At 43.8% G+C, this 12,879-nt stretch overlaps 1 protein-coding gene across 3 annotated transcripts in view; it reads left to right on the top strand.

Moving 5' to 3' along the window:
- Positions 1 to 11,216, top strand: part of ELFN1 (extracellular leucine rich repeat and fibronectin type III domain containing 1) — a 189,579-nt gene extending 178,363 nt beyond the window's left edge. For all 3 annotated transcript variants that reach the window (XM_072597722.1, XM_072597724.1, XM_072597723.1), the window contains one exon: positions 7,352 to 11,216. In XM_072597722.1, coding sequence (XP_072453823.1) covers positions 7,799 to 10,198 — 2,400 coding nt within the window. In that variant the 5' untranslated portion in view covers positions 7,352 to 7,798 and the 3' untranslated portion in view covers positions 10,199 to 11,216. The remainder of the gene's footprint in view (positions 1 to 7,351) is intronic.
- The last annotated feature ends 1,663 nt before the right edge of the window (positions 11,217 to 12,879 follow it).

Raw genomic sequence — 12,879 nt, 5'->3', positions numbered from 1 at the left:
AAAAATGGGAAAATCAACATATTGAACCTTATGTATGTACACGAGATCCATGTTGGAAGTGACACAATTGTGAGCACATTGAAAGATAAGATACATAAGATATCTGAAAGTGAAAGTTACCAAGGATATGGGAGGAAAAGTCTTATACTTTCTTAATATCAGAAAAGAAAAGCTAGAGAAAGTCATTGACTTATATGCCTGTTCCATCTATACAAAATCTTTGAGTGTTACCCGTTAGGTGAATTTAGGGCATCCTTGATTTGAGAGCATTTGTAGAAATGACATTCAGCAATGGATTGACTAAAAAATGTAAGGAATATAAGATCCCTTGGTGCTTATTTTTTGTATGCCACCAAAAAAAAATCATTTAATTCAGTAATTCACAATACTACCTTACAGGCTCTTTTTTCAGGAGGATGTCTCCTATCTGTACAGCAAAATCATTCAAGATTATTTGAAAGATATAACAATAGAAATAATCATATTCAGCGATTCAGATTACGAATATCAGGTGAGACATGAAACAGGGAGATAGGTGTTCACCAAAAGTGTTCACCCCTGATGGAGGAGATCCAATGCAGAGTTCTAAGTTGAAGAGGGATTCACTGTGGATGGTGAGACCCTCCAGATGCTTGTGTTTATGGATGACATTTTTCTGATGACATCAAGCCCAGAAAATTGCAGAATCCCCCTGAAAGAGATCCCTGGTCACTCAAAGAAGTTGACTTGACACAGGAAAAGACCAAGTGATTGATGAATAACTATTTCCCAGATCATAAGCATCCATTTAGATGAACAACCTTTTAGGCCTTGTCTGTAGATATTTACATATGGGACAAATAATACAGATGGCTGAATTGGGCCCAGAGTTGAACAAAAGTAGGATATTGGGATAGATTGCCTTCTGGAAACTACAAAGCTCCTTTAATAACCCCAAGTCTCCTATGGAGCAATTTTTAATACCAACATTTTATTGGCATTTCTGTACAGTTGTGAGGCATGAAACATTACAATCTCCAAAGAATTGAAAACGAATATTACACAGAGGGCCAATGGAGAGCAACATGTGGGTGCAAATAGGCTACAACAGTTAATCAATGAGGAATTACAATGAAGAACATGAGCAAAAGATACCATCAAGGAAATGGATGTTAGGTAGAGAAGATAGCCTGGTCACAATGCAAAGAGAAGGGATGAGAGGTGGGTAGCCAAAGGGTTGGTATCTTCTCAATGTCAGGAGAAAGTGAAAAATGCACTCCAATACACCAAGAGTATTTCCTGGGGAGAATTCAGGACTCCCTGAATGCCCTCAGTCAGTAAATATTTATTGAGCACATTTATTCTGTGCCATGCCCTATACTTAATCATTAGGGGAAAAAAAAAGGAAAAGGTAAAAGACAGTTCCTGCCTTCAAGGAGCTCACAATTTAGTTGGGAAGACGGTAAGCAAACAAATGTGTGCAAACAAACTATAAGAAAACAAGTGGGAAATAAGTGAGAGGCAAGGCACTAGAATGAAGGTTAGGGAAAGGCTTCCAGTAGAAGATGAGATTTAGATGAAGGAAGTCAAGGAAGCCTGTAGATGGAGGAGATGAGGAAGGAGAATATTTCCGACATGGGAGATAAGCAGAGATGGACTGTCTTCTTCACTAAACAGTCAAGAGGCCTGTGTCACTGGACTGAAGTATATGTTGGGGAATAAGGTCTAAGAAGACTGGAGGGGTGAAATGGGATGGGAGACTAGGTTGTGGAGGGCTTTGAATGCCAAACAGGATTTTCTATTTGATCCTGTATTTGTATTTGATAGGGAGTCATTACAGTTTATTGAATAGGGGGTTGACCTGGTGAGACTCGTGCTTTAGGTAAATCACTTTGATGATTGAATGGAAGATCGATTGGAGTGGGGAGAGACTTAAGGCAAGAAGAATCACCCACAGGTTATTATAATAATCATGGTATGAGGTGAAGAGGGCATGCACTAAAGTGACGGCAGTGTCAGAGGAGAGAAGGGCGGATGTTACAAAGGTAAAATCAACAGGCTTTGGCAACAGCTTGATTATAGGGGGTGAGGGATACTGAGGATGACATGAAGGTTGCAGTCTTATTGGGGGAAAGGGGCAAGAGTCATTTCAGATAGGTAGGCATGAATGGGTCACAATCTGATCATCAGAGTGAACTCTCAAATCAAGGAAAATTACCATTTGATATTTGAGTCTTCAAGTCATTGATTAAAAATGTCAAACAGATTCAAGGGTCCTAGGATCTCTTTCTCTTGGAATCCTTAAACACAGGCTACATGCATTTTCATATAACATGTTCCTGCCCAGTGTCTTTTTTTCCATTGTTAGATATTTATTGAATATCTACTATGTGATAGTCACTGAAGGAGATTCACATAGTAACAAGGTTCACACTTATATCATGTTTACATAGTTAAAATACTACTAATTACCTGACCAATGCCATTGTGTAATATTAGCCTAATCTCACTTTGTAATTGCCTTTTAAAATAGATATATTTTATTTGTATGGTATCTTCATCATGACTTTAACTTTTATAATATTTATAGCTTAATTCCCACAGATTTTTACTTTCCCCCATAATGTTATTTTATCAAATCTCCTATTTTTACACATCCAATTAATGATATTAGGCAGGGTACACCTGTATTCATCTCTAAGGAGATGGCTTAATGCAATTCATTTCTGAGAACAGAAGGATGGGTTAGATGACTTTGAAGCCTGGTAAAACTAGAGAATATGTGGAACCCATCACACAGATTCATGAACCTCATATTTCTGTTTTTAAGTCCTATTGATGCCTTATGCTTTTCCATCACATCCATTTCTGGATATAATCCTCCTCTACCCAAAAAGTTTCCCCTTATTATTGTTCATTTTTTAAAAAGTTCAACAAAATGAACTAGTGCATCACTCTGTCCATCATTCTATTCCCATAAGCACCCAATCTCTTCAGCAAAACTGGGGAAGCCAGTTTTATTGGTTTCTTCTCAGGGGCCAAGCTTGCTCATTACAATTACACAGCACTAAGTTTCATTTTTTTGTTTCTTCATGTATATTGTTGTAATCATTTTGTATGTTTTTTCCTGCTATTGACTTAGCACAGAACCTGGCATATAGTAGGTGCAATATAAATGCTTATTCCTCTCCCTTTTTTGTTTATTTCACTCTGTGTCCATTCACTTAAATCTTATCATGTTTCTCTGAACTGCTCATATTCATTGTTTCTTATGGTATAATAATATTCACGTACTACAGTGATGCATCCCACAGATGATGAGCTATCCATATACTTTGTTTCCAGTTATTTGCTACCACGTAAAAAAAATGCTGCTATAAATATTTTCGCATACATAGGACTTTTATGTCTTTAATCCCCTACATATAGTAAGTGGTTAAAAAAATGCTTTTGAATTCATTAATTCTTTGGAAAATGTCTAGTAGGGGAAAGGTGTCCTAAGGATATGGACATTTTAGTCCCTTTTTTCGCATAATTGTAAGTTCTTTTCAGTAATGCTTGGATTAGTTCACAGCTTCAGAATGCCCATTTTTGTACAGCCCCTCTACATTATTTCTGACTTTATCATCTCTGTCAAATTTATAGGCATAAAGTGAAACCTCAAGTAAAACCTTGTTTTAATTTGCATTTGTTTTTATTGTAAGTGATTTGGAGACATTTTTATGTGATTATTAATTCTTTTGCAGAATGACCACTTATCCATTGATCTTGTATATTTGACTCTTGGTCTTATATATTTATGTGAATTCCTTATATATCTTGAATCAAAGAGATTTGATGCAAAGATTTTTTTTCCAATCAAGGTCCTTTTTTCTTCTGTTAGCTGCATTGACTTTGTTCATGCAAAAACTTTCCCATTCCCTGCCTCCAGAGCAAGAATAGATTGATTGAATAGAGACTGAAGCATGTTATTTTTTACTTTCTTTCTCTCATTTTTTTCTTTTATCCAAGTCTTCTTGTACAAAATGGAAATGTTTTATAGAATTGCACATGTATAACATATCTGATTGGTTGCTATCTCAGGGAGGGAGGAGGGAAGGATAGAATTTGGAACTCAAAATTTTAAATAAAAGTGTTAAGAAGAAACCACTCTCATTTCATATAATTTAAATGGTCTGTTGTCTGATTTGTGATCTCTTCTGCTTGAGAGTTCTCCCCTTAGGCATAGTAGTGAGAGATATTTCCTTCAAATTTTCTCCAGTTTTTAAGAATTACATGGCCTTTTTAACTTAAATCATTTATCCCCTTGGAACTCATTGGGGTATATGGTATAAGATCTTATTCTTCTAAGTAGCATTCATCCCACAATTATTTTTCTGCAGGATAGAAATCACATGACATCCCTCTCTTGACTCTGGATATGTACAAGGAGCCAGTAAATTCAGCTAGAATCTAGGGAGACAGACACTAAAGCCCTAATCCCAGTTTTGTTATGTATAAGATATTTATATAGAAATTTTTATATTTAAAAAGCACTTTACATACATTACACTATTTGATCTTCATGACAACCCTGTAGTGATTATAATTAGGATCATAAACATTTTACAGATAAAGAAACTGAGGCTTCGATGGATTCCACCCCCCACCTTTTCTTCTGTCCAGGTGGTCCATAATAATATAACTGTTGACAGAATTAATTCTGTTTGTCCATCTGTTCATCTTCTCCCAGATGTTTTATGCAATGGTTACCCTCTCCTCCTATTCCTGCATTTCCCTGAGTTTATCTTTTTAATATACAGTATTTTACTATATCCCTATCCCATCCCCTTTTATCCATCCTGTTTCTTTTACCCAAGGTCTACTCTACCAGCATAGTCCAGGCCTGAGTTTTCTGCTTTTAAATCTCCAAGATGCTGACTAAGTCCAGTTTCTCTCCTTGTATTTGAATTTGTAGATTCTCTTGCTCGTCAATCATACTTTGTACATAGATATCTGAATCCACATGTTTAATTGCTAGTTCCTTTCAGGCAGCTAAGATGGCTTGCTTGGTGAGTGCCTAATTATCCAAATAAAGGCTCATCAACCCTGGAATGACCTGCTCTCCAGTCTTCTTACCATCTGGTTACTCTCTTGTGGTTGCATTCTGGTTTATCAATAACCTCTCTGAGATGTGGTGTGTAGGACTGAAGATGGTATTCCAGATTTGATCTGACCTGACCAGAGTTCATCAGGGCTTTTACCTCCTTCCTAGAATCAGAAAGCTATGTGTTCAAGTCCTGGGCTCAGATCTTGTGATGCTGCAAAAATCACTTAACTCAACCTACCTAATATCCCCATCATAATCCCCGTAATAACACCTAGTTCACAGGGTCATTGTAAGAATCAAATAAGACTAAATGTGAAAAAGTGCTTACTAGAAATGTATGTGTAGAACCCATGGAAGAGTGCATGCTGCCGTGGGGAGGGAGGGAGAAGCGAGAGGGAGAAAATTGAAATCTTACGGGTGGGAATGTTGAAAACCAAAAATAAATAAATTCATAAATTGGGGAGAAAAGAGTAATAAAAAAGAATGAAGCGAAATAGGATAGTACATGTAAAGTGCTTTCCAAACTTATGTGCCATAAAATGTTGACTCTTATTATTGCCATACGAGTATTATTGCTTCCTCTCTTAATACAGGCTAGGGTTTCCCTTGCTTATTGGTTTCACTGACATTCCATGTCCTACTGAGAACTCACATTGAGCTCCTGCTCTGATCTTTTCCATGGAAACTTTTGTCTGGTCACAAAAGTTTCTGGTCATTTTGAAACTGCTCATTTCAGCAGTGATTGATAGCAATGGGAATGACAATGGTGAAGACCGCCATGATGGCAGTAATAGTGAAAGTGTTGATCTCATGTAGTGATAGGAATGGTTTTAATAAAGATGGTGATTTGGTAAGTACAATGAAGGGTATTATTAGCGATGATGATGATGATGGAGACCTTGAGGTGGTCAAGGAGGAAGGTAGTGACTTTATAACATGAAGGCAGTGATACTGTTGGTGATACTGGTTGTGGTGATAGGCCTGTCTGAAGGTGATTCCCAGGTGCCTAGTCATTTGGATAATAAGGCACTCACCAAAAAAGGCCCACACCTTCTCATCAAGGCATATTGGTAGAGTTATACAAATCTGCTGGAAAATTAATGAGCACACCAACCTGCCCCCTGCTTACCTTATAGGGGCTCAAAATGAAGTCTCTGGTTTTGCCTGTGTACTACATACTAGGATTGTGGTGGAAGGATGATGGTTACTGGGACAAGCATTCCCTGATGAAGGGGGGGATTGGTTTGGGGAAGCTTTGGGAATGTGACTCCCTATGGAATAGAAATTCCTTGAGAGTGGGGACTGGTTTACATTTTACCTTTGTTTCTCTGTCTGTATAGAGCAGGCATTTAATAAATGCTTGTTTTGGATTGAATTGGATGGTCTTCAAGGACAGATGAGAGACCTCAACAATCTTTCCAACCACAAAGTGCTTCTCCCTCAGTCTGTCCTACCACAAAACTTATCTTCCTTACTCAGTACCATGGCCATTGCAGACAGGGTCATGGATTTAGAGTATGAAGGGTCTTCAAAAGCCATCTGGCCCAATACCTTCATGGTATACCTTCATGAAGAAACTGAAGCCCAAGACTTCCTCAGTCACGTAAGCCCTGCATCTAGTGACAGCTCTAACATCCCACTACGAACCATTGGTGGTCATTTGTGGGGCCAGATATCTGCATCCTGCATATGGGAACACACCTTCCACACCCTCCTATCTAGATTTTGCAGTGCTCCAACTTGGACCAAAGGCTCATACTAGTTCCCTTACCCTAATATCCACCTCTATACTTCACACCTTTTTCCTCTTTCTAGTCCCCTTTCTTGACTACCTCACTTCAAAATGATCCCTTTGTCCTCTGAACTTGTACATTTCCTGTCTGTACCAATCATTTAACATTTATTATAAAACAATATGCATTATTATGTGTTTTCTATTTATGTATGCCCTTTCACCCCAATGGGTAAGGCATTGGAACTATAATTGGAGGGGACATAGAGTCAAATTCTGCCTCAAATATTTGCTAGCTGTGTGATTCTGGACAAGATACTTAACTTTTCTCTGCCTCAGTTTCCTCTTCTGTAAACCTGATGACCTGTAAGATCTCTTCTAGTTCTAAATCTATGAATCTCTGATCCCTTGGAGGGAAGGGAATGGGTCCATTGTTTGTTTGCCTGTCAGCACTTAACACAGGACTGGGGTCTCGTAAACATTCAAAAATCCTCATTGGTTCGGTTGGCTGATTAACAGGCATATAATTCTGTCTGTTTTATTTATTTCAGGAGAAGCGACTGACACAAAGAAGAGCTGAGGGGGGAGAGCCAGGAAGCTAGGCAGATGGAGGAAGAAGTCCAAGCTGAGCTGGACATGGGCATCAACAGGAAGACAAGAAGTGGTAGAAAGTAACTGGAGACATCCCCAGGGAGGGTTTTCCCCACTGAACACTGCAGCCCTCAGCCCAGTCTGAGACCATGCCTGACGGGACAGGACATCACTGAGCTTCCCACCTCTCCCCCCTCCCCTGGCTTCTACCCAGCCCCCTATCCCCACAGGCTGGACAGAGAGCCACCCTACTCTTAACCCTTAACACACCTTGTCACCCTTAGGACCATGCAAGAGGTGACCATTTAAATTCAGAGCTTCCTTCAGTGGCTGGCACCCCACTCCCCCACCTCCTCACCCCTTTCTAGCAACCTCCCCGGGAATTCACCTCTGGGTGGTGCTTCCAGATGGCAGGTTGCAAGTGGGGGGTGCTGTGCGTGTGTGTGGCAGCCGCTTCCCTACTGTACACTGGTGGGCTGGTGCGGGCTGACTGTTGGCTCATCGAAGGTGACAAGGGTTTCGTGTGGTTGGCCATCTGTAGCCAGAACCAGCCCCCTTATGAATCCATCCCCCAGCAAATCAACAACACCATAGTGGACCTGAGACTCAACGAGAACAAAATCAAGAGCGTACAATATGCCTCCCTCAGTCGCTTTGGGAACCTGACGTACCTCAACCTGACCAAGAATGAAATCACCTACATTGAGGATGGGGCCTTCTCGGGGCAGTTCAACCTGCAGGTGCTACAGCTGGGCTATAACCGCCTGAGGAACCTCACCGAGGGGATTCTCCGAGGCTTGAGCAAGTTGGAGTACCTCTACCTCCAGGCCAACCTCATCGAGACAGTCACCCCCACTGCCTTCTGGGAGTGCCCTAACATCATGAACATTGACCTGTCCATGAACCGCATCCAGAGACTAGACAGTGGTACCTTCACCGGGCTGACCAAGCTCTCCATCTGTGAGCTTTATAGCAACCCCTTCTACTGCTCCTGTGAGCTCTTAGGGTTCCTCAAATGGCTGGCGGACTTTACCAACATGACACGCACCTATGACCGTATGCAGTGTGAGTCGCCGCCTGACTACTCTGGATACTTCTTGCTTGGCCAAGGCCGGACCAGCTACCGAAATGCCCTGAGCATGCTGTCCAGCCTCTGCACTGATGGTTCGTACACTGTGGGATCCCGCTTCATCCCTGCCCGCTACCCCCCCACTACTCCCCCACCAGAGGGCCCATGTGCTGAGGATGAGTGTTTCTCAGGAGATGGCACCACACCCCTCACAGCCTTCCACACTCCTGCCACCAAGTCAGAGATGCGGCCCAACATCTGGGTGAAGCACCTGACCCACAACTCTGCCACACTTGGTGTTCAGTTGCCCTCTCCCTTCAGGAAGATGTATGTCCTAGCTCAGTTCGAAAATGGGTTCTCCTCTGATATCACCAACTTGCACAAAGAGCGTGAGGAGATCGAGCTGTCTAACCTCATCACCCACACCAACTACACCTACTGTGTGGTCTCCCTGGGCCACCCACTGCGTTACAACCACACCTGCCTCACCATCTGTCCTACTAAGCCCCCACCATCGCCTGGGCCCGTCCCCAGTTCCTCCACTGCAACCCACTACATCATGACCATTCTCGGCTGCCTCTTCGGGATGGTGATTGTTCTCGGCGCTGTCTACTACTGCCTGCGGAAGCGGAGGCAGCAGGAGGAGAAGCACAAGAAGACAGCAGGGGGCATGAAGAAGACCATCATTGAACTCAAATATGGGCCTGAGTTGGAGACACCGGGCATCGCCCAGCTGTCCCAGGGGCCCATGCTGGGGGGTGAGACTGTGACCCGCATTCCCTACCTTCCCTCTGCAGGTGAAGTGGAGCAATATAAGCTCATAGAAAGCAGCGAGACCCCCAAGACCACTAAGGGTAACTACATGGAAGTTCGGACAGGAGAGCAGCAAGAGAGGCGAGACTGCGAGCTAGCCCTGCCACCGGATAGTCAGAGTTCTGTGGCTGAGATCTCCACAATCGCCAAGGAGGTGGACAAGGTCAACCAGATTATCAACAACTGCATCGATGCCCTCAAGTCTGAGTCTACCTCCTTCCAGGGAGTCAAGTCTGGAGCTGTGTCCACGGCTGAGCCCCAGTTAGTCCTCCTGTCGGAACAGATTCCCAGCAAGCATGGCTTCCTGTCCCCCGTCTATAAGGACAGCTACAGCCACCCGCTGCAGCGGCACCACAGCATGGAGGGGCCCCCCAAGCGCTCCAGCACATCATCCAGCGGCTCGGTCCGAAGTCCCCGTTCCTTCCGCTCCGAGGGATCCTCTGCCCACAAGTCAGAGGCGAAATATATAGAGAAGACGTCGCCCACGGCTGACACCATCCTCACTGTGACACCGGCAGCTGCCATCCTCCGGGCTGAAGCTGAGAAGATCCGGCAGTATGGTGAGCACCGCCACTCGTACCCGGGCTCTCACCAGGGGGAGCAAGCCCCTCCCCATGACAGCCTGGCTGGCCGCAAGCCTTCCATCCTGGAACCTCTGACCAGACCCCGGCCCAGGGACCTGGCCTACTCCCAGCTCTCTCCCCAGTACCACAACCTGAGTTATTCCTCCAGCCCTGAGTACACCTGCAAGCCCTCTCAGAGCATCTGGGAGCGCTTCAGACTGAACCGTAAGCGCCATAAAGATGAGGAGGAATACATGGCAGCCGGCCATGCCCTGCGAAAAAAGGTCCAGTTTGCCAAAGACGAGGATCTCCATGACATCTTAGACTACTGGAAGGGTGTGTCTGCACAGCACAAGTCCTGAGTCCTCCTCCGTCCTCCCCACACTCCTCCATTTCCCCTTCCTCTAGCCTCCCCTCTGCCTTCTAAAACTCGTGATGCTCATTGGACCAAAAGGAACCGAAATCCACAGCAGCTATTTTTAACCCAGAAACTGTCTTTAAAAACAAAACACACACACACACACACACACACAATTTTAAAAAAAGGATCATGCTCCTCATTTCCCCCATCACCCTGATCCTCAGCAGGTGACAAGAGAAGGGAGGGAAGGGGTAATTGACAACAACAAAATAAAGAAAATATGATGGATGGTAACATAACATATCCAGAGATGATGTCACCTTTGGGAGCGTTGCACTGAATCCGAACACACACTCACACACACACACACACATACACACGCACACACACAAACATACACATACACAAATACACAAGGGACTTCGGAAAACTGTGGCTCAGGGGTGGGGGTGGGTGGGGAGTTTTCTTTTTCTCTTTTTCTTTTTTCTTTTTTTTAAAGAAAAAGTACTTTAAAAAAGATATAAAAATAGTGAGTGTGAGAGGGAGAGGTTCATGATCTGGCCAGTCTGCTGTTGCATCGCATGATTTCTCAGTCTGTGGTTTTTTTGTGGATTCTCTGTGTCCAGTCGTCTCCACCGTTCTCCTCCTCCCTCCTCCAGAGTCAACCAAAAATGGGGAAAACAAATAGGAAAGGAATCGGAGAAGCCGGACGGAGCAGCAGATGTTTGGGGAGAGCCTTGAATCAGTGGGGTGGGGAATCCTTCAGGTGGGACTCTGAGGTCAGCTGAGAAGTAGCATCTGTTGGCATTTTGGGGGAGGGGGGAGGGCATGGCCAGGGCCAAGAGCTTGTGGCTAGAAGCCAGCCCCAGCTCCTGTTTGGCCTAACCCTACCCCACATTGTAATCTGTAGTCGTTCTATTGTACAGAGAAAAAAATATTTCTATATTTGCAATGTTTGCTGTAAAACAAGAAAGAGAAAAAAAGTACATCTACTAAAAAACAAACCCATACAGAATTTACCTGTTTGTATCAGGTTTTAATCATGGATTTTAGAAAAAGGTCTTTTATTTTCCTGTTTGTTGGGGGGAGGGGGGGACCTATTTCTTTGGGAATGAGGTTGGTTATAGGAAAAGGAAAAAAGTCAAAGTTTTCTTCCTTTTTGTCTTAGGGAACTTGAGAGAATCTGTGTGTGGGTGAAAAAGTGTATGGTGTGGGGTAAGAGCAGGAAAAATCAGGCAGAAGCGTGTCCGTGTGATTTTGAGAGAAGATACTTCAGAATGTGAGTGTGTGTGAGGTCTAGAGGATGTGAGATGGAAAGTAAGTAAAGGCATGAGTGCGAATGTGGGTGGGAGACGATGGGTGTGAGAAAGAATGGGTGTGCTTAAGAGGGTGTGAAAGCCAGACAGAATGGAGTGTGTTGGAGGAAGGGGTGTTGGAGAATGGGCAATTGGAGGAGGGGCTGATACTGTGGCCCCCATCTGACCAAAAGAACCTAAAGCCAGAAGGAGTGTTGATCAATTAAGAACCCTGCCTTCCCTAACTTCCACCCCTGAAAATACCTGGGCATTCCTCCCAGGATATAATGTTTCCTCCCCTCTAGAACCTGCCTGACTTGGATGCTGGTGGCACACATCAGGGGAGGGACCAGCTGAAAATGTTATTCTAATGGGGCCCTAGAAATGATCATTTCCCAATGAGGCAGGACCCCAGGTGCAACAGGCTAATCATGGCTCTAGAGACAGGGAAGAGCTAGGTGAGAGTTTACTGCCCCCACTCCTACCCCATTTGACTCACATTTCAATAGCACTTTAGAGCTCACTTAGGACTACAAGACACCTTAGAGATCATCCAGTCTAACCTCATTACAGATTAGAAAACTGTGGTGCTCCAGGAATCATACAGGTGGCAAAGACAAGATTCGAACCCAGATCTCTGATTCCTGTTGCTACTGACCATGCTGGACCCTGAATCTGTTCTGCTAAGGGAAACATTGCAAAGAGCCCCAGGAGGAGCTGCTTTGCATAATCTGCATTATTTTCACCAATTCTCCCCCCTTGGCTTTGGCCTATAGGTCATCACCTATACTATCCATTCTCCAGCCTCCAGGTAACATGTCACTGAAGTGATTTTAGAACGATAGACTGGAGGATCATCCCAACAGCTTCCCTGAATGTCTCTGGGTATGAGGTCAAACAGGGTCATGCGTGTCTGTGCGTGTGTATGAGACAAGAGAGAAAGAGAGATGAATAAGTGTTTGCTATGAGCCACGCACCATGCTAAGCACTGACACAAATACATGCACAAAAGACAGTCCCTGCCCTCAAGGAGGAAATTTTAATGGGGAAACACTACACAGAAAGGGGAGAGTGTAACTGCAGGGATGGAGTGGGAGTGCATCAGAGGCAGGATAAAAACCTTGGTCTCTGGCCTCAGTTGAAGTCAAAAACTCTTTCCATTCCAATATACGGACCATAATCCTTACCTTAACTTGGAGGAAGAGGAGGTGAAAAGGAAGCCCTTTCTTCGGAGTCTCTTTTGCCTACCCCAAGAGTGAAGAGGATTGGGCCTGTGATCCAATGCTCTTCCCCGTATTTGTGCCTGTTTTCATGGGTCAGGCCCCACCTAAGTTTTGAGCCCTGAAGGACAAGACACCCAAGCGTGTTTCTCCAAGGCAGACTTCAA

The sequence above is a fragment of the Notamacropus eugenii genome, chromosome 3 (genome assembly GCF_028372415.1).
Source record: "Notamacropus eugenii isolate mMacEug1 chromosome 3, mMacEug1.pri_v2, whole genome shotgun sequence".
Classification (NCBI taxonomy): Eukaryota; Metazoa; Chordata; class Mammalia; order Diprotodontia; family Macropodidae; genus Notamacropus; species Notamacropus eugenii.
This window is presented reverse-complemented; position numbering and strand designations above follow the sequence as displayed.